This window comes from Mugil cephalus, chromosome 1, assembly GCF_022458985.1.
Source record: "Mugil cephalus isolate CIBA_MC_2020 chromosome 1, CIBA_Mcephalus_1.1, whole genome shotgun sequence".
In the NCBI taxonomy this organism is placed as follows: Eukaryota; Metazoa; Chordata; class Actinopteri; order Mugiliformes; family Mugilidae; genus Mugil; species Mugil cephalus.
Genome location: NC_061770.1, coordinates 22,846,764 through 22,869,228, shown reverse-complemented (window position 1 = coordinate 22,869,228; position 22,465 = coordinate 22,846,764). Strand labels below are relative to the sequence as shown.

The following is a 22,465-nucleotide window of genomic DNA, read 5'->3' as shown; positions in this document are numbered from 1 at the left end:
AAGTCACTGCTTTCCCGTCTCATCTCCAAGTCATTTTTTTTTGCTTTTGCTTTCTGGCTTTGCGTCTCACGCTGGGCTTAAAGAGCTTAAACGTAAGACGAATATTTAAAATCGACGTGGGGCGGCCGCCTTCGCTGCTTTGAGTTCGCTGCTTGGCTGTTAATGCACCAACCGTTCTCTGTGCTATCCAGGTGAGCAGCCCAAAGGTAACCTCATCTCTGAGGACGCTGAGAATGAGAGTAAGTACAAACAGATTGGATCCCTAACGAGCTAATCATGCGACGGTTGAATCAAAGTCATGATTTTAAGACAATTCAACTGGAAAATCTCAATTTATTTGCAGTAAAATGTACATTAGGTGTTAATTCTTCCTATTTCTTCACTCATTTGTGGATTGTCTTCATATCTATAAGTTGTGATTCTTGCATGGTGATGAGAAATTGGCAGTAGACTGTAGCAGCTTGCTGACGCAGTGAAGGATGACCCTGCCTCAGGCGAGAGGCCACTACCTCTGCGGTGGTTTCTCTTCCCGGGGGCTTCCTCCGACTCTTCGAGAGCACTAACGACGAGGAATTCAACACAGCCCCAAGCCACGCTACAGCTACAGCTACAGCAGCATTCTTCTATCCCCGTGTCTGCTGCAAGACGTTACGTTGGGACACGTTGGGCGTCATCCAAAAGATCCTGAAGAACTGTGGCCCTTTAGTTCACCCTTTTCCCTCCCTGCTCACAGACCTTCTCACCAGAGTTCACACAGACACGGGGGAAATGATTTCTTGTTATTCCACGACTAAAAATAGCCAAGCTTTGTTCCTATGTCTATAAGCTGCTCTTTAACGTACCATCAGACCTCACACTCAGTCGTAGCCTTGTTCTTAGTTACGTGATGTTTGCGTTGCTTCACGTGTCTCTGCAGGATGGTTTTGCATATTCCCCCCCCGATGGGTTATTCGGAGCCGCTCTTCCGGAGCGCTCATCTGCAGAACTGAAAAGTGTTTGGAGGCTCACCTTGTGTTTTCTCCTCCCCCTCATTTGCCACAACATCCTCCTCGAATGCCTTTGGTGTAGCATGTTACCATGTTACATTAGCAAAAGCAAGAAGCCGCTATCATCCACTTCCTCTAAAGAGCAGTTTCCTCTCTCTCTCTCGGTTTGCTTTTTGCAAGCAATATTCTGAACAGAGGCAGAGATCCTGACATTGAGCGCACACATCCCAGATGAGAGGAACCTTTCTTCTTAGTTCCAGCAGGAACTGAATGGATTTTTTTCGAGGTGTTTTCTGGTTCTGGATTAATTCTTTGCCTGAAAGATGCGTATTTTCTTGGATAATACCGCTACTTTACAGAAAATACCTTCGCTGCTTCTTCTAATAATTCAGTACACGTACAGGAGTGTGAGTCATATTGGTCGCGGATGCGCCGCCAGGCTGGGTGGTGTCGTCCTCAACACAGTTATAGTCCAGTTGTAGTCGAACCGCTGTGGATGTCGCTGTGTTTTTACGCTTCAGATTTGACTCCAACCTGAGCAGAACCTGAGCTGAAGTCTAATTAGTGCCACAAACACTCGTGGGGTTCTGTGTGTGTCTTTTCAAGCAGCAGGAAATGGAAATGCTGGTGTGTTGTTCTAGCAATGAGCAGCAGCATTTTACTAACAAGATGTTTTTTTTTTTTTTTCTTGTTCTCCCAACAGGTGCCATCCCATCGGTGGATGATGATGGAGGACAAGGGGCCCTCAAAAGGCTTAGTACCATGTGGTCCTCCTTCCGCAGAGGCAAAAAAGACAGTGAGTATGAGTGGGAAAATTGTTGAACGGAATTTAAAATTCTGAGTCTCATCTCCTAATAAAACTACACAGAGCGTTGTGTGTTCTGTAGCAGATTCCAGCTGCGATATGCTGCTTTTAATTTTGGCCAATATGACTACTGATTTCTGCACAGTTAAATTAACTGTAAAGGCTCTTTTAAACCCAGACGTAGCCTTTTGTACTTGTGCGCTGTATCACAACCCAAATGCTAACAGGCCGCTCTGCCAGTCGGGTTAATTTTAGTTTCTTCTTCCCACTTCCTGCTTCACTTTCAGCAGCGGTGACTAAAAAATTTCAGTGACTCACACATCTGTATCTCCAAACCTGTTGAAGACCTATTCCCTAGAGAATAGGTCTTCAACAGGGGGTCCGCGACCCCTAGAGGGTCTGCGGAGGTACAGCAGGGGGGTGGCAAAATCTTTAGCTGACGGGATATTTTTTATACATTATGTAGATTTTCCCGCATGGCCACTCTACTGTTGCACATGTTTGAAATAAAAAATGCGTAATTTTAATAGCTTCATATTCAATGCAAAATAATAATATTTTGCAATAAATAATAATAATTATTAAATAATAATAATAATACATTTATAAATAGCACTAGGCCAAGTTTAATATAGAACACGCATAAATATGAAGTTTGGATGATTTTATCTGCTCTTGCCCAGTAATCGCTGAGAGAAACAACCCTTCGTGTTGTCTGTGCCAGATTGAAATTGTAGAGAATAAGTTTCTCCATATGTCTGTGATGAAACCTGATTTCAAAATTTTTAAACTGCTGCAGGTTGAGGTTCCAGGGTTTCAGAACTTTCCTGCGAATAAATGTGCTGCAATTTTGAGATCAGTGTTTACGAGTTTTCAGCAGCTGGTAGTTCCAGACATGCAGCACTACTTCTGTTTTTGTAGATTTTAAGCTTTAAAACACTGAAGCTTCACTGGTTGATTTTTAATGATATTAAACTTCTTAAGCTTTAAAGTGACGATGTGAAACATGAGACCCGTCCTTACTGCTGGTGACAGAGAATGTGTTTTAATCCCAGAGGTCACAGCATTCTGGTGGCAGAAGGACAATAGTGTAAAATTCAGCCAATAATTGGTGTTATCTTACTGAAAAGCTGCTTTTCCTGTTGAAAAAATATAATTTTTTCCATCATCTTGGCTTGAGCTGATTGATGCATTCTATGTGTTGGCAGAGAGGAAAGGAAAAGGCATCGTTATGATAAAGACTGTAGCACAATAATTGTTTTTTTTTTATCTTAAATTACGTATTTTCCTAATCGTTAGCAACAAGAATCCCGTGAATATCTCTATTCACTGCTAAGTAAAGAGAAGAGCATGAGCTTCAGTCAGTTTCTGAAAAAATTCCCAGAACTTGTGACAAATCCTAAAGAATTTGTCACAAAAACCACTTAACAATTAGTAGCACTGATGCCTCACAACAAGAAGCTTCTTGGTTTGAACCCGTCGGCCGCCTGGGATCTTTCTGTGTACAGTTTTCGTGTCCTATCTGTGTCTGCGGCTTCCTTCCTTCCCAACCTCCAAAGACATGCGTGGTTATCAGTGACTCTAAATTGGCCGTAGGTGTGAGTTCCCTCTCCATCTCGGAGAGGGAATTTCCAAGTTGGAATTATTTACAGGAATTCCCCCACTGATTGTGATTACTCTGTAACAGTGTAATGTGAGTTTCTCATGTGTTATACGGGAACTGCAAGTTAGTATGTCATGCTAACGACGGCTAAAAACAATAGCCTGGTAAAACCAAAACAGTGGGAAACACCATCCTGTCAAACTGTTTTTTTGTTTTTGACATTTACATTAAAGAGTTAAAACTTTTGAAGATTTTTTTGAGTTGATTCAAGTTGCTTTTATAAGTAGTGTAACCTCATTTCTACTCTCCAGGTAACAGTGATGCAAGAACAAAACTAGTAAAAGTGTCTGTCTGTGTTTTCATTTATTAGTTACTGTTAGTTAAACTGTGCTTGTGCGTTTCTGTTTTAGAAGCCAAAGAGTCTGAGCTCACCGAGGCGCAGGACCCAGAGGTGGCCGACACGTCCAGGCAGCACCGCTACGTCAGCGGTCAGTACTTCTTCGAGTACCTGGTGGTGGTCAGCCTCAAGAAGACCAAGGACGGCAACAGCTACGAACCTCAAATCACCTACCAGTTCCCAAAGGTCAGTCAGTCTGGTGTTGAACTCCACTTTTATGTTTTGTACTTTAGCTGGGATTCAAAAAATTCAGTTCAGCATCAGTTCATTTCTTTAGAGACAGATTTTGCTAATTTATATGATGGATTTCTTTGCATCTCTTTGAAAAATGAGAAAAGGGGAAACAAAAATAAGATTCTGCTCAGCTGGTAGTGGATTGTTGGATCCTTTTTCAGTGGACCAGGTTAAATTTAAACTAAATATAGATTCTGATACGTTATATCCAGCACCAGTCTAGTGGTTAATCAAGGCTCAAGGTTCTTTATTGTCATTTATATGTTGCACATGCAAACACAATTTGTAATTCTCAGGGCCAGGAGCATACATACATAAAGAATATGTAAATAGTGCAATAAAATACATGGCCATGTCAGGTCTATGGCATATTGTTTATGAGTCTCACAGCTTCTAGGAAAGAAGAAATGCTGGAGCCTTGACATTTTGGCCCTGATGCATTTGCCTTATTTTTTGTGCCTTATCCATGCAGTTTTGCAGGTTGATCTTAGATCTTCCAAATTCCCCCTCAGATTTTCTATAATATTCAGTTGTGGATTAAATGCAACTGAATTTGCAGCATCACTCCAAATACGGAAGGACCTTCATCTCAGTCTTTCCAAAACATTAATGTTCTGTTGCTGAAGATGTTTTTGGTTGATTAGAAAAGTAGAAAAAAAAGCTGAAACTAGCAGAGTTTTGCAGCAATTTATGAGCTTGATGAGGATTTTATTCTGAGCGTAGCTGTGTACAAATGTCATGTGTAAATGTGAGAGAGCGTGACACCATAGACTTTTTATACGGCCTGTAAACGGACCTCTATGTGTGTGTCACATCAGTATAGCACTATAAAAGTGTCAGTACAAAGTGATGTTGTGTTACTGTTTGCATCTATAAAATGTAGTTGTGCAGCATTCAAGATGATTTACACATGACTTGACATGACTCGCCCACACAAGTCATTCAAATGAAGTAAAATACGACCTGCTGCCCGGTTTGCCGTCCGCGCACTACGTTTAGTTGAGTGGAATATTGGACGTGGCCACTTGAACTTTAGCAGGATTTAACAGCTTTGTCAAACATGGGAAAGCGGCCGGCTGTGCGGAGTGTGTGTCTGCGAAGCCAGATGGTTTGAAGGACATGTGTTTACTTCCAGAGGGATGGCATGGCGCGGTTTCAGAGGGAGGAGGAAGAGAAGACGCTAAAGGCGATCACTCTCTTTTGTTTCCCAGAGGGCATTAACTGGGCTCCTTTGACCGAATACCACAGGTACAACACGTCACTCAGCTGTTCATTGACCCACTAACTTTTAGACCAGCATCCATTGTTCTGTTCACTGTACATCCATACGAAGCTAAAACAAAGAGCAATTTGTTTAGCTCGAGTGGTGTCCTCTTTTTCCATTTGGGGGGTGGGGGCAGATGTTGAGACTGGTGTAAGTAGCTGATAAGAGGTGCCTCAGTACATCTCCCGTGTTTAGACAGGGTTTTGCTACTTTTACATACGGGATGTTTCCATTACAGTTTTTCGCTAAATAAAAGCGATATAGAGGGTATGCATTGACGTCACTGGGGCCTAGGGCCACGTCCCCCCCCATCCCAAGTGGCAAAAACATGGTGAAATGTAGCAGTAAATATGAAAAATGTGGATTATCGGATCAAATTAAAGACAATTCAAACTCAAGAATGATCCATAGGAACTAGTGTGGATTTAGAAAAGTGGATTAGCCTCAGTTTCAGTTAGTTTTAAATAGTTTTAGGTCATTTCAGTTATGATAAATGTAGTTAAATAAAAGATTCTAACGCTCTAAAGATTCTAAGAGAGAACTAACGTTAGCCATATAATACTGTAGCGTCCTAACGACGCTAAAAACACCCGCAAACTTATCTGACAACTGTCTATTATCTGACAACTATCTCCAGAATATAACTTAAGGTGTGGCTTCATTCACACTAAATGTGAACCACAGCACCAGGTTTCTGTTCCTGGATTCCAGCTGTTTCTTCTAATGCAGTGATCCATTTACTTCTCTTTTCAAATTGGCCAATATGACCACTGATTTCTGCACAGATAAATTATTGAAATTATTTTTGCGAACTGTAAAGGCTCCTTTAAACCCAGACGTAGCCGTTTGTACTTATGCGCTCGTCAGTACTTGTGCGCTCGCTCTGTAATATCACAACCCAAATGCTAATGGGCGCTCTGCCCGTCGGGTTAATTTTAGTTTCTTCTCTCCACTTCCTGCTTCACTTCAACAGCGGTGACTAAAAATTTCAGCGACTCGCACATCTGTGTCTCCAAACCTGTCAAGTCTTTACTGATCCAGTAATGGAGAAGATGGAGAAGCAGCTGGAATCAATAAATACGACACCCAGTGCTACATCAATGTTGGTTCAGTCAATCATACAACAACTCTTCACCCTTTTTGTTTTATGAAGTTTACAATGTAGACGCCTATGATTCAAACTAATGCTGCTAATCCCGATGCTCGTAACCATGGAGACTTGCTGTGACGTCACGTGCATACCCTCTATTTCTGAAATTTCAAAGTTTCCTTTGAAAGGTGTTTTGAGAAATAACTGTAACTCTTGTAAGTTCTCATCTTTCCTCTGTTTGAGGAATGTAGACTACAAATCTCTGGTGACGGGGAAACACACACGCACAAAAAAGTGTTTCCATTGAACTTTTGCGATAAACTTTTATAATGATACATCTGGAAAAACCACCTAATGAGAGCGTGAAAGTATTTTAGTGAAATGTAAGCGTTTCCATTGCCAGTTTTTTTTATTGAGATAATTGGGATAATTATGCGTATCTTGGTGTAAAAAGAAAAAAAGAGGATACTATCCAGGTTAATCAACATCTTCTAATTGCAGAGTAACGTAATAAGTTTAGATTGAACAATCCCATGGTAGCTGAGAGTCTTCACATATTTGTTGTGCTGTATCACTCCGACCTACACGACTTGTTCTCACGTGTTTTCTTCCTTTGCTCCAGTGAGACCTTCTCCTTTGTTCTGACTGAGGTCGATGGCAGCAGAAGAAACGGATACTGCAGGCGGTTACTGGTTAGTGTGTTGATACAAACTGTCTTCATGAGGAAATATAGAGTTTTTTCCAATATTTGTTTAATATAACTTCAATTCGCTGTCTATTCCTCAGCCGTCGGGGAAAGGAGCTCGTCCACCTGAAGCTTATTGCATCATCAGCACGCTCGCTTGTTTCGGCCTCTTCTCTAAGGTGAGTTCAGGATTTTGAATCTTTCAGTTCATTTCTTAATAGTAAGCAGGGGGTGAGACGAACCCGAATACAGTAATCAGAAAGGCTCAAATAACGTGTTTTTTTTTTTTTTAACAAATACTTATTTTGAACAAATGACAACAATTGAAATTATGTGTATTTGGGAAGAAGAAGAAAAACATCCTATCAGAAAGCTGCTTTTTCGTCATGTGACCTCAGTGAATATTTGTGCGTCTGCCCGGATTGAGTGACGTTCAGGAGTCAGGGTTAAAAGTCTCGACTCCGTCACAGAGGACGCTCTGACTGGACAAACACGACTTAACTGCATCACTAGTTTTGTCAAATAGATTTTTTTTTTTTTTTATCTTAACTGTATTGCGGAGGCAGCAAATAACTTTTGGGGAGCGGAGTTTGACCGTGAGATTACTCCGTTATGTTACATTAGTATTGAAACGCCTGCAGTCAGGTTCTCTCATGTTAGCATTCACCTCTTAGCTTTCCTTAGCTCGGTAATTCAGACTATTGTCTATTGGTAAATGGCAAACGATAAATCATCTTGCTTTTATGTGGCTCTTTTTTAACTAGGGACACTAAAAGTGGTTTACAGTCACATTTAGCCATTCACTCACACAAGCACACACACATTCACAGCCACAGTCACCCCATATTATCTTCCACAAGAATCAAACCATCACCACAGTCATGTTCTGTCACTTCAAGTCAGAATAAATCACCTCTATTATCTGTATTTAATGCAAAACATCAACCAGTACTGCAGATAATTCTATAATTATCATAATGACTGGATGCTTTGCACACTCCTACCGTGCATATTAGCATGTGGAAGCTTACAGAGTGGCTCCTAGCATTTCTGCTGTTCAGCATAAACCATGCCCACTTCCAGGACACCACACGAGAAAAAGATTCTGTCCGGTTAATGTGTCGAGAACAAGCTGCATGAACTCCCAAACTCAGTACGTTTACATGCCCGTGAAAAAAACGGATCGTTACCATAATTCGACTTTAACTGGACAATGTTACTCCGACTAAATTCAGAGTTCTCCTTATCCGAGTAAGACACACAGATAATGTGATTGGAAATCGTTTTTCTCCGGTATGTCTGGTGACCCCGGAACTAAAACATTCAAGAAAGCCGGCCGCAGCAGAAGAAGGCAGAAGAACCACTTGAGGGGTAGCGCCATCTTATCTGCACCATAAGTAGCGCAAACATTACGTACGAGATTAAAAAAGCTGAACTATTATCCATATTATTGTTGTTTGAAACAACGGTCTGACACATGAACAACTTATGACGTTTTAGGTCAACCGGAAAGGGGGCTACATTAACCCGTTGAAAAGACACATATCGCCACCTGGTGTGGAGGACAAATACATGTTCACGTCAGTTATTCGTTTTTCTCTGTTGCATGGACAACATTCAGAAAGTTGAATTTTGAGTGTAGCTGCATTAAGCTGTGCATGAAAACACACTGACTGTTACACTCCACAAGAAGGGAGGTCAAACTTCTCACCTTTCGCAGAGTATGTGCCTTTAAGGTGTTTGCGCTCTTAGGCTGTAGTTCCAAATCCGGGAGCATGTCCCTCCTCGCGTTGTTTTATTTATTTAAATTTTTTTTTAGGTCTAGAGTGCACACATTCCTGGAGCAAATCAACCGAGCTGAGCCCGGTTAGTGAGGGTGGTCTCGTCCTGCTCTCTTCGTGGCTTCCTGGAGGGGATTGCAGTGTGAACAGCACGTTGCCTTCGCATCATATATACACAAACACTGTTTTCTAGCCTGGATCCTCAATCAAGCTGAGCATGTTTATATACAGAACACATTGAACAACAGAACAAATCATAACAGTTTGCAGGCGCGTAGTGTCGAGGCCTCAGCACTTCCTCAGTCTGACCTGTAAACACAAACCGAATCAGAGTTAAATGCCTCACAGTAACCGTGCAGTATCATATATATATAACTTTTATGTCTTAGCGCTGCAGCCATTAGGCATTATGCCGATCTGCCACAACATTAAAACCACTGACAGGAGAAGTAGCTAACATTTAAATCATCAATTCAGTGTTCTGCTGGGAAACTTTTGGACCTGCCATTCATTCATGTGGATGTTACTTAGACATGTAGCCTCCACCCAGATCACACCAGACACCCCCCACTTTATAGCAATGACACTCCCTGATGGCGCAAGACGTTGACCTGGTCTCATAATTAACTACATCCCAAGCTGATTGCATATCTGGAGGGTGTAGTCTTAAACTACAACTATATTTAGAACTGTAATATCTGATAGCTGCTTCTGTGGAAAGGTGCAGTTCAAAGATGTTTGTCAGTTCCTGGAGGCGGCACAAAGGGGGAAAAAAAAACACTATACACAACCCAACAGTCATGTTGCATAGCTACATAATGAACACTGTTGAGACACCCGCATGATGGGTACAATAGATCAGATTAAACTCTGTCAGATGGAAAGTTGTATGTAAGTTGGAGGAACTGTTAGTTAGTGATGCCGCTGTGTCATCGCTGTGTGCTCTCTCCCGTATGTGCAGATATTCGACGAGGTGGAGAGGCGGCGGCAGAAATCCATGGCCATGATCTACCCATTCATGCAGAAGCTGAGAGAGGCTCCATTCCCCGCTCCAGGAAACACAGTGGAGATCGAGAGTTTCATTCCTGAATTGGGCAACGAGGTCAGAAAACAAAAAAAACGTCCTTTTGCCCCGTAGCACACGACGGATGAAATAGCTTTAAAAACTTTATTCATTTTATTCTAGTTTGCTGTTTAAGCGTCGGATTTATAGCAATTTTAGGTCGCGTTCAGCCTTTTTCTGACTTTATAATTGGTGTGCGTTGCCGATGGTCGGTTAGAGAACTAAATGTTGAGGCGGTTGAACTAGTTCTGCGGTTGTGGACGGAATCGCTGCGAGAGATAATTAGCTCATAAATATTAGTGCAAAAGAACAAAAACGGGAAGCAAAAAAAAAAAAAGGTCAAAACTAGATTGTCATCTTTATCGCGCATAAATTACTGTTTTACAACCGGGACACACGTAAAGGAAAGTCCAGTAAAACCTGTCAAGTCTCTCTGTAAGAAGGCAGGAAACCTCTTCGCTTTTATTACTGTAATGTCCTAAAAAAAAAGTAAAATATTCTTGATCTAGACGGCTACCAAGTCTTTATGGATGCCTGTCTCATTTTTAAAGTTTTAAATGCTCTTGCTCTAACCAGAGGTGACCTGTAATCCACCGAGGCGTACGACTAAATTCTCCCGAATGGTCTCATCTGAAAAAGGAAAACATTCCTGGAACAAGTTACCACCACAAATCAGAAACTGTGACTTAAAAAAAAAAAAAAAAAGATCTGAAACACTGGTTAAAAATAAACCAGACAGGTATTTGCATCGCCTGAATAGTTTTTATAAAGACTTCCTTGTCGCTATCTGCTCATACTGGTATGACGTGTTTGTACCATTTGTACCGTAACGATTTCCTTATACATTTATTTAAGAGTAAACACTACACGTTACACTCCTCCGCCATTGTGATGGCTGATTAACTCACCTGATAATATAGACAGAAAACCAGTGGACTAAAGATACTGCCACCTACTGGCACCAATGTGCACAACACCCACAAGAAACAAAACTAACAATTTGGCTCCTGCGGTTTTCTTAATCTGATGCACACCCTCAGGGTTTTAGCTCCTTCAATGTGTCAGATTAACTGTGGGTCACATGTTTTGTCATATTATTGTTTGTCTGTGTCTTTTTTGGTTTGTTTTGACATTGTCTGTCTGTGTCTGGTTCTGTTATTGTCTGTTGTATGATTGTTGTTTTAAAGTGTCTGTGTTGTGTACCTGCCTTGGGACTACAGCTGAAAATTAGCATTTGTGCTAAGTCCGGTGCATTTACACTGATGGCTAACGCGTCAAAGTTGATTAATTTGCGCTGTCCTAATACAGTAAACTAACAATAATAATAATCTTCATTTCATTTAATTTTTCAAATGCCACAAATATTTCCACATCTGTTCCTCGCTTCGTAGCCTTCCAGCTAATAGTAGCTCCTCAGGTTTCCCAGTATTTTGCACAGGCTCAGACATATGTGCCTGCAGGCCACCGGCTGTAGTGTTTGCGGTAAGTTCAGGTGCCACTGTTTAGGTAAGACGCAGCCAACGTGAGGTTACGTCACATCGGCCTTTGTTGTTTACTTTAGGCGGTCTTGTGCGCGCCCGTTATTATTGCAGGATTCCAGGATCTCAGACACATGCAAGTTTTGTTTTTTTGTTTGTTTTTTTTATATATATATATATAAAACACACATAATAATAGTTGTAGCTCACAAGTCCCTGGCTGCACAACTCCTGTACACCTCGGTGTGCGTCACCTCGATGCAACTGCAGGTTGCCGGGAGGACGAGCCTGATTGTTGTGCGTGTTTGTGTATGTACCAAACAGCAGTGCACGGTATCTGGCTTTGTGGGTACTGAGCTTAGCACCATTTGAAAAATGCGTAAACACAAGAGGGAGGACATTAAGCACGCCGGCTAGAAGAGCTGCAAGAGCGAGGAGGGTCGACGGGACGGCCTTGGTGTTAATTTAAAAGGAATTGTGATCTTCAAAAAAAAAAAAAAAAAGGAAAGCAAAGAGAAGCAATCTAATCACGCCTACACACGGAGCAGCACGGGCCTGCGGGCGGGCGTAGCGGTGTGTGTGTGTGTGTGGAGTCGTGTCTGAACTCGTCCTAATTATGCAGCCTTTACCTTTCAGCAGAAACCCAACACTTCTCCTATCAGGTCAAACACCATGTTTCAACAGCTCTCAGCCCCTGAGGGCTAGTTATTGTTTGCGCTAGCCGCTGTGACCGTCACCCTCAGGGTGAAAGGAGGACAGAGTCGCGCTTCGGTGGCTTTTGCGGAGCCTCGCGGCGGCTGCTCTTCTAAATATGTACATAAGAGAGGAAGGAATAAGTTACCAAAGCAATAAAACCCCAACCTCTATTCGCTTTACGGCGTAATTACGTTTTAGTGCCTGGAGAACAGGACGGCGCTGTAGAACGAGGCAGGCAGTGTTATGTTGTTGAGTGATACTCTTTCCACTGTTTACATATTTTGTGACATTGCTTACTGTCCACTAGATCATTCGTCTGACCCGGCCACTGGATTCCTGGCTGGAACACGTCAACTTTGCCACTCTGTTTAGCTGCCTGACAGACGAGGAGGTGTTGCTGGTGTTCGCCGCGGCCGTCCTGGAGAGGCGGATCTGTTTTGTCGCAGACGAGCTGAGGTGTATATCACATTAACTATTACATTTAAATACGTAGCGACGCCATGGAGACGAAGAAAGGAAGAAAGTCACTGTGGCTATAGGAAGCTTCTGTGTCTCATTCTGTTTACGCCTGTTAATTCTAATTATAATATAATTAATCTAATTTCCTACCCTGTGTCTGTTTGTGTCAGCTTTAGTCAGGTAAAACCTTTGCTGACAAACTGCTGAGGCTTCTCTGTGGCTCTTTGCTTAGATTATTACAAGTACGCACAAAATGTTTCCTAAAGTTGTCTACGTGCAGTCGTAAACAAAGTAGGGGTGTGGGACCGTTAACTCCTGCACACTAACAATATTATCATTATTGACATTCCTTATCTATTTGGGTAATTTGATGACACCCTAGTTGCTGTTGGCAACATACATAGATGAGCCACAACATTAGAACCACTGACGTAGGAGTAAATGATATTGTGTTAATTCATTGTTCTGCTGGGAAACGTTTTTTTTTACCTGGTGTTCATTCATGTGGATGTTACTTAGACAAGTACCACCCACCTAGACCAGACCAGGCACCCCCCCACCCTCATAGCAATGAGTGACGTACAGCAGCCCTCCCCAGCAGGATGCAGCCTGACGTAGACACACACAAAAACAACTTAAAAAAAACAAACATGGAAAACCAGAACGAGGTGATGACCTGGCCTCCAAACTCACTAGATCCCAAACTGATCAAGTATCTGTGGGATGATCCACAGAGGCCCCTCCCCTCAACATCCTGTCACCAGACACCCCACCCCCCCCATGTCCATTCTCTGATGAGTCACGACTGTTTTGGAGGCACACGATATCAGGGTTGTCCAAGTGGAAGCTGGAAAGTTCACTGACAAAAACACAACAATGCATCTTTTGCCTGCTTTGCCAACTGAACAGGCAGAAGTTTGTATTTATTTTCACTCATGCTTAAAGTAAACTTACAGTATTACTTAACAGTATTTACAGTCACTTTGACTTTTCTACATTTCTGCATAAAAGTGACTTTCAGACTAGTCTTGACAGTTTCTAAAGAATCCAGTCTAACAAATGAAACAGAAATATTCTGCTTCTGTGTTTGTTTATTCAGAAGAATGAGTCAATATTACGTAAACACTGCCGGTCAAAGGTTTTTGAACTCTACCAATTCCTTTCTTTTTTTTTTCTCTTTTTTTTTATTGATATGTATTCAATTTAATTTTGCTCTGAAATTAAAGCATAGAACAAATAAACAACTGACGTTAAAAAAAACAGTATATGAAGCAAAATATATTCTAAACTTTGGACTTTTTGCAGTAACCATCTCACATGTGAACACACTTGTGAAATTCTTTCTTTCTAAAATGGAAATCCAATTTGGAGATCAGAGTTCTTCCTAAACGTTGTTGCAGAAGTTCCCCAGAAATGTGTGTCACTTGTTTGTAGGGAGCTTTGCTTTCACTTTTCTTTCCAGTTCATCACAAACCAGCTCCATGGGGTTAAAAGTCCAGAGACTGGGCCATGTTTTTATCCTGAGATAGTTCTGGTTTAGCTTAGACTAAGGTTTTGGGTTTTCTTGCTGTAGGATGAACCAACTATACCAGAGGATGCTGATGCTGTTCTAAAGTTTTTGACCGGTAGTGTGTGTTTGAGCTGCTGTTAATTTTAAGCCCAAGGACTGTTTCCTGTTGATGTGAAGAAACTCTGGGTTGCTCAGTGTCCCGTTGTGTTGAAAACCAGGAATTTGTTGCAGTCTGATCTTGAATGAAATCGTCTCTTGTGTCCCTGCAGCACATTATCTCAGGTCATTCATGCGGTAGCGGCCCTCCTCTACCCTTTCACATGGCAGCACACCTTTATCTCCATTGTTCCGGAAATCCTTATTGACGTAGTAATGGCTCCGACCCCCTACCTGCTGGGTGTCCAGAAGCGCCTGCTGGACCAGGTCACCGACCAGAGTGATGTAAGTTATCAAAGAGGAGACAACCAGGCTTTGTTTAACCTCCTTAGACCTGAGCTTTGGTTTGAAATGCTTTTGTAATTTCTCCAAGGGATCAGTAAGATCTAAGGCGTATGAAAACTAAGCATCGTCTTTTAACAGGAAGTAGTACTTTTTTGCTTTTTTTGGAAAAAAAAAGCAATGCCCTCATATGTGGACAATGGGATTATTTCATTTTTTTTTATGTCATAATAAAAAAACAAAATATAAAACTGTTTATTTTAATACCTGAACATGGCTGAGCGAAACCAGAATTGCAAACAATTAAGTCCCAGTGTCCTCAAACAAGCGAGGTTGTAGCTCGTTGCTATTGATAAAATTTGTTAAACTTGTGCGTCATATCAAACTAGAAATGTTAACAAGCATAAATAAATAAGTTTTAACCCTAAAATTTGATGGGGTTTTGTTCCTCGTCCACTTTTGTCCTGTGATAGAATTAATCCGATGAAACGCCCGCTATCATGACCCTTTGCTACCACTAGATGGCAGACTAAAGTGTCCACTAATGAGGACAGCGGGTTTAAATGAAGCAGAACAAGCTGCAATCAAACCTAAAACTTGATGTCCCCATATGAGGACACGGGGTCTGAGGAGGTTAACGTGTAAAAGAAAAAGTCGCTACTAGTGAATTAATATTTACTCTTTTCTTCGTGTAATACAGCTGCTGCTGGTGGATTTGTGTGACGATAAAGAGAAGACCTTCATTGAATCAGTAAGAACTAAAACAAGAAACTATTAACTATGATATTTAAAGTAAGAACCTTAAGTTAACGTATTTATTTGTCTTTCAGATTGGTGATGAAGGCTCTATTCTGCCACCAAAGCTCCAAAGTGAAATACTGGAGAGACTAAGTAACAGACAAAAAGGATTAGGTGAGTGAACCAAAATCAGATTAACAATAATACAACATAATAATGTTGTTCTATCAGTTTGGAACACAAATAAAAATGCTGTCTGGTCTTTTCTGCCAGCGGGGGAGGAGCTGAACAGGGTGGTGTCGGAAGCCTTCCTCCACTTCTTTGTGAAAACCGTGGGCCACTACGCCTCGTATGTGAAAAACAGCGGCGCCGGAGAAGAGCGGGTGTTTGAAAAAAGGCGCTTCTACAAGGCCATCGAGTCCAAGACCACGCGGCACTTTGTTAAGAAGTTCATCCAGACGCAGATGTTTGACCTCTTTATTCAGGAGGTGGAGCAGCAGACTGGGCCGCAGCAAGGTGAGCACAAGCACCTCAACACGCATAACACTCAACACACGATACAGGTTTATTATCTACAGCACCGTGATGCGTCTGCTGGGATATGTCTTTATCCACCGGGGTTTAGGGTTTTAAATATGAAAACATCAAACCAAGAATCATTTTAATAATTTAATATCTACCAGACTAGTCCGTAAACTTCTCCAAAACCTCATCAGCAAACATCCAAAACTTGGCTGTTTATATGTTTATAAGTCTCAAAGTGACAACAATAGATGGCATGTCTACTCCTGCATTCTTCTACTGCACCCAGATGATGCCAATATATAAAATAAATCAGGGGTCTTCAACGTTTTTCAGGCCAAGGACCCACAAACTGACTCGTGCCTATGTTCTATAATGAACTCAGCCCAGTGCTATATGTATTATTAGTAGCATTTTGCATGAAATATTAATCTATTCAAATAATACACTGGTTCAAATATTCCTTCTTTTTATTTCAAACATGTGCAGCAGAAGTTTGGCCGTGCAACCGCCGGAAACATAAACATACGTGTATAACACAGCTAAGCATAGCTAAATTATTTAAACATAGCTAAATATAGTAGGGACATTGTGGCCCTGTAATATGCGGCCTCATGATTGGCTCAGCAGCGATGTGGGCGGGGCCTACTGGGCTTTCGCTCTGGGTGAAACAGTGTTGCTGTTGAGAAAGCTTTGTATCAACATCTCCTGCCTCCATTTATTCCTTTACTTAAATATGTTTGGATTCATGTTATTGTGTGTTTAAAGAATTTTCAATTTGTGGGGTAAAATTTAAAAAAAATATATATAAAAAGTATAATCAACCAAAGATTTTGCAACTCCCCTGTTGAAGACCTATGAAATAAATGGTTATTGCTGCATCATTTGCAACCACAGCTCTGTAACTAACTTGGTGTCTTCACATAAGGGACACTTGTGTCTCGGTGTCTCCATCACCTCTTTGACTCTTAGATAAGCGGTGTCAGGTTTATATGTGTGAACTGGCTACATATCAACCGGCAGTTCATTCAGAACTGCTGGTTGATATGTAGCCACCCTAAGTTTATGCTTTGCAGAACTCATGTGTCACTAGTTAGATCTTTCTGGGCTAGTCTCTACGAGACGTGGACACCAGAATTGTTCAGTTTATCCCAATCTTCCCAGCAGATCTTTTCAAATTAGGAAAGAATGGGAAGTGTCTGCCATCTTCAGGTTGGTTTTCTGCAGCCAACATGTGTCAGCAGCAGCAGCAGCAGCTTATCTATAATAAGCCAATATTTAACTTGGCAATACATAGTTTATCCAGCAAAGAGTCTTTCTCTGGTCTGTTATGGCCTTAACAACACACAATGTCCCCTACATTAACTTTTATTAGTCATTTTCAAATGGACCAACAAAACGTAAAGACGAATGCAACATAAATATATATTTAGCAACAGACAGGTTAATTTTTATTTCCTTCTGTCTTTGAGGTCGTATTTATCGCTTATTTTGTCTTTTTTGGTGAATGAATTCATTGGGATTTACTATATAATATTATTATTATTAAATTACTATTATTATTCCAAAAAAGACCATGTTTATTTCCTGATTAATGCCCTGGTTTCATGAAAATGAATATTGCACTACCAAGTATTCTTTCATACTTTTTCTTTTACTTGTCTGAGCGTGAAACCCAACAATTTTTTTTAATTTAATAAGTCACATAATCTTTGGTTGATTAGATATTTTTTAGATATATATTTTAATTTTCTCCCACAAATTTAAATTTCTGCATCAACATGAATCCAACATGTTTTAGTAAAGGGATAAAAGGAGGGAGAAGACGCTACCCGACTGTTGCACATGTTTGAAATAAATAATAAAAAAATTAATATTGAAACCCGTGTATTTAAATACACAAACGGCTCTAAAAGCCGCTCTAAGATGCATTTTGAATATCCATGAATATACTGCACATGGAAAAACATAGAGTTTATCTAATTTAGAACATTCAAAAAGAATATGACGTTAAAGTTTCTTGTACCGAAGTAGGAATATTTGCAACATGAACTGTTTAGCCGTCATATCCAGAGCCATTTCATGTGTCATCAGCAGTTCAGTTGCCATAAACCAGAGTTGTTTTTGCCTTTCACTGTGCACTGATTCAAATCCCCGTCTTTGTCCTGCAGGAATATTTCACCAGAAGATCCTTGAACACCAGGAGAAGAAAAAAAGGGACAGAAAGAAAAACTAGCCGTCGTCGTGGCCCTCTGGTTGTTTATAAAGGAGTACATATAGGACAAGATGTGACTGTTGCACTGTTGTTTTATGACCTGTTTTTTTTTTTATTTTTTATTAATTATATACTTATGTGTGTGAACTACTGTATGGATGTGTTGCTGCTACTCACAGTTTGAAACACTGACTGAGAATGAGAGACCTCCTCCCCTGGTGCTGATCCTCAGCCTGTGACTGTGGTCTGTCATTCATGAGCAGGAGATGTCATTTCAAATAAAATCGAGTTATTTAAATGTATTTTACCTTACAGTCTCTGACTTGTGGACAGTTGGGCCGTGGTGAATGAAATCCTTTAATGTAGCTGGTTTATTCTTTTTTTTTTTGTCTTGTCTTTTTCCGTGTACAGTCATAGGAAAATATTTAATTCTGTTTCATGTGTGAACGGCCAGATTAACCTCCACAAGCGACCCAGGGTAAACATTTACTGGTGAGCCCCTGTTGCTATGGCAATTTTTCCTCGAATCACTCACAAATCGATCAGAGCTCAGTTGAAGTAGTTGAAGTACACTTACGGTATAGTCGGTCGACGTTCATGGTACGGACTTCAGTAAATGTCATGTAAACTTCACCTTGGTTCAAACCTTTCATTTGATAAATGTCTATGAAAAAGGTTGTTTTTTTTCTCCCTTAATTCCATGTATTTATTCCCCTCATTCTTTAGCTCGGAGCATTAATGTTTGTGCAAACGGGTTCACACATTATTCCAAGTGCCTGTCAGTAACTTCCCACAACCCCCGATCAAAAGGATCTAAATAAATGGGTCCATGCAACATTCTAGGCAAAGTCAGAAAGATATTTCTCTAAGAATCTGCTGCAGAACCTTCGGCCTTAACGATGCATGTTTAGACCAGTTTACACGGACTGAGGAGCAATAAACAAGATGCTTTAGGGTCATCTGCCACTGTTCTGGGTTTCTATAGGAATGCTTCTTAATTCTAGGCGTTGTGTGATACATTGCAGATTAGTAATTTTGACAATATTAATTCTGTATCTAAAGTTAATTATAAAAGAGTTTGGGATAATCTCTGCAACTCTTATTGGTATCGTTCTAAGAACTTTTTTTTAAATTTTGAAATGAATGACCAATATGTTTTTAATATTCGACCAACCAAAGGTTACACTGGGACTGACTGACTCAAAGCACATGGGAGACCCCGCTGTAGAGATAAGAGATAACTGATACTGAGTAGCCTGAATATCACACACCATTTGTCTGTTTTAATAAATCCTCTCTGAGCCTCATGAGTTATTGTTGGGATCTCATATTGTAATAGACATTATTATAGACAGGATTGTAACAGCTGGATTAAGTGGGTCTTTACCCTTTTTTTGTGTAATGAAGAAATTGATGTCTATTAAAAGTTTGACTGGGGAAATGCCATGTAATGATGATTAAAAAGCATTTAGGAGGAGTGGTTTCTGTGCAAGCTACTAGTAATTTATACCAAAGTAATTGATGGTTGTTTTAAATAGTTTTTTTGCAAGTGGAAGGTTCAGGATTGTTTCTCATACACTTCTATTGTATAAAACATACAATTCTTATAAATTTCCGATTGATCTGACACAGACTGTGCACATTTTAGTGATTAGTTTTGATGCCACTCTAGAAAAAATGGGAAAGGAAGCACAAAACCCAACATTTACATGTAAATTAACCTTGAAATCTACAGGATAAGTTACCTGCCAAAAATGCGTTGCAGTTTTCCAGCTTCTGAACACACACACAAAAAAAACAACAATCAAAACTTTGATTTCTAAACTGCAAATATTCTGTCCCTGCCATAAACTGCACGAACTCCCTGAACCCTCAGGTCAACAGCTATATTTACCCATCACCATAAAATGAGGCAGGGGTTTGTTTACAGAAATACAGTGACCCTGATATTAATAGGACAGAACAGAATAGCGTGTACAAAGAAATTAAGGCCAGTCAAGAGTTAAATGTAATAAAATAAAAGCAGACGACCCTGCTCGGGTACGAACGTCGTCTACGGGACTAAACTATCCCGTCTGTGGGTTTCATCTCAACTTTTTAAGGGCGTCGTGTCAGAAACTCTCTGTATTCCCCAGCATCTGAAACTAGATGAACGGCTTCATGACAGACAGGAAGCAGCAGCTCCCCGGGGGGAAGCCTCTTCTCCCTCTGCACCAACGACCAAAAACCCAGCTGTTAAAGTCATCCAACCCGCACGAGATGGGGACAAATCCACAAAGTGACAGGAGACTGAGTGTCTTATGTAAGACAGTTTGTCTCTCTGTCTACATTGTCTCGTCTAGTACCTCATGTCATTTATGTTGAGTATTGTCGGTTTATGATAGAGCAGAACCAGATTCCTTGTGTGCGTTAACACACTCGTAAACGTGATCTCATTCTGCTTGTAACTAATTCTTACCATCATTCTTACGTAGTTTTGAAGCCGCGTCAGTGGACAGAAATTTTACTTCTGGAACCAAGAAGCAACTGACCAGATGCTGCAAACTGCACTTTTATTAGCTGTGACTAAAAACATCACAGCGATAAAACGGATAACAGGACAGCTGATGTTATAAAGATGGAATACTGTTACTAAAAATAGTTTGAGCTTAGGAGACGGCAGATCGGGGATGTCAGACATGCTAAGTTCTTGCATGTGAGAATTTAACTGCAATTCTTCAATTAATGTACATAATATATACTCATATCTACTCCAACAGGGAGGTCAGACTCACTTTAATTCAGGGGGCGTTATTATCTTATCTCATAATGACGTATAAATAAATAAATTGTTTTAGTGCAAGGAAGTACAAGTACACGGTGGAAATGTATGTAATTGCATTTAATTAAGTCTAATTTTTCTAAACAATTTATGAACAATTGAAATCTCGCAAGAAAAATACACCTCAGGCCAAAAGTTTGAAAGCAAGATCAAATTTGTACAATTTGCATCAAAATAAACATTATTTGTCAGAAGACATTTTTACTGTAATTATCAGGTATTTGAGTTTTTCTTTCTTCATAGTGACCTCCTCTGGCTTTAACAACATCACGGCTTATACCAGACATTCGTTCCACAAGAGATATTTATATGCAGACTCTCAAAAGCCAAAGAGTTAAAGTGAGTTTTATTTTGGCACTGAAGTTGTGACTCTTGCAAATCTTCTCCACCCTAAAACTAAGCCCTTGTTTTCTTTTGCTGACATGTTCACCTAAAGGTAAATTGAGGAACATGGTTCATATCAATAAAAGCAAAGTCTGATCATGCAGTAAATACATCCCAAAATACATAGAACTCATGCTGGTTTTTAGGAAACGCATTGTGAACAGAAACCTGAAGTTGCTTCCAAACTTTTCACCTGTAGTGTGTGTGCAATTTCAATACATCTGCAGTTTAGTTCTTCTGGGTCTCAGTGCTCTGTAACGTCCCCAATTCTTACTAAAGGTGTGTGGCTTCTAGTGGAGAATTTATTGACATATTGCAGGTATGTCTTCAGTGTCAGTTTTACAAATTCGTCCTGTGGCCCAATGTTCTCATATTATATCGCAAGGAAATAAAGAGACTATCCACTAGCTTCCTTTGGGTCTCTCCCCATGTCGGCGTTGAAGGGAATGAGCAGGTAGACGTCTTGGCTAAACAACCAGTGAGGGAACTTCAAGAAGAACTTCAAGTTCCAATAAGTACAAATGAAGCTAAGTCAAGAATTAAATCATATTCACATTCAGAACTGGGATAATAATAACAGGTTTTACACTTTACATAAAATAGACAAACACCCAATGAGAAGGTGTTCACACTGCAACCAACCTAGAAGAAACATATCAGGCTTCATTGCACCACCCTGTATGGTCCATTGTACTTTCTATATATATATGCCAGTACTTTTATATATATATTTTTTTTATTCTATTTTATTTGCTATCTTTTATAGCCTACACCATTTACTCTTTGTATTTTTCATGCTATTGTGTAATCCTGCTGTAAACTGCAACTTCCCCTTTGCAGGACAAATAGAGGTTTTCTTAATCTTAACCGTTTATGGGGCAAGGAGCTACATTGGCACACATTTTAAACTGGGTCCCTTTGCCTCTCAGTGAGGTTCAGAAACATGCGGTTTATATCCAGTCAATCACAGAAGATACAGGGTCTAATCTCGAAACAAATCCACCATCAACCAGAAAGGATGGTGGAGTTTGTAAAAAAAAACTCATTATTCCTACAATCAAATTTACTTAAATTTACAGAGATATTATTATTATTATTATTACACTTAAAATGGCTTAGAAAGGCTCTTCTTTTTTTGTTTTTCGTATGTTTTTGTGCGTATGTGAAGGAGTATGTTTATATCACGCATATATTATGAGTATATGTGTGTATGTATGTGTATATACATGTACATTTAATATTATCGTATTATATGAACATGTAAATGAGATTTATCTTTATTTAGTTCAATGTAAT

General features: G+C 40.2%; 1 protein-coding gene across 4 annotated transcripts in view; it reads left to right on the top strand.

Moving 5' to 3' along the window:
• Window positions 1–19,271, top strand: part of LOC125021430 (DENN domain-containing protein 2D-like) — a 29,117-nt gene extending 9,846 nt beyond the window's left edge. For 2 of the 4 annotated variants that reach the window (XM_047607520.1, XM_047607503.1), the window contains 12 exons: window positions 1,690–1,782; window positions 3,805–3,977; window positions 5,161–5,273; window positions 7,002–7,071; window positions 7,166–7,243; window positions 9,807–9,947; window positions 12,390–12,538; window positions 14,321–14,492; window positions 15,190–15,240; window positions 15,320–15,401; window positions 15,501–15,743; window positions 17,921–19,271. In XM_047607520.1, coding sequence (XP_047463476.1) covers window positions 1,690–1,782; window positions 3,805–3,977; window positions 5,161–5,273; window positions 7,002–7,071; window positions 7,166–7,243; window positions 9,807–9,947; window positions 12,390–12,538; window positions 14,321–14,492; window positions 15,190–15,240; window positions 15,320–15,401; window positions 15,501–15,743; window positions 17,921–17,985 — 1,430 coding nt within the window. In that variant the 3' untranslated portion in view covers window positions 17,986–19,271. Of the gene's footprint in view, window positions 1–191; window positions 240–312; window positions 1,273–1,689; window positions 1,783–3,804; window positions 3,978–5,160; window positions 5,274–7,001; window positions 7,072–7,165; window positions 7,244–9,806; window positions 9,948–12,389; window positions 12,539–14,320; window positions 14,493–15,189; window positions 15,241–15,319; window positions 15,402–15,500; window positions 15,744–17,920 lie in introns of those variants that run through there. The other 2 variants (XM_047607511.1, XM_047607528.1) reach the window with 2 other exon arrangements.
• Window positions 19,272–22,465: the final 3,194 nt, after the last annotated feature.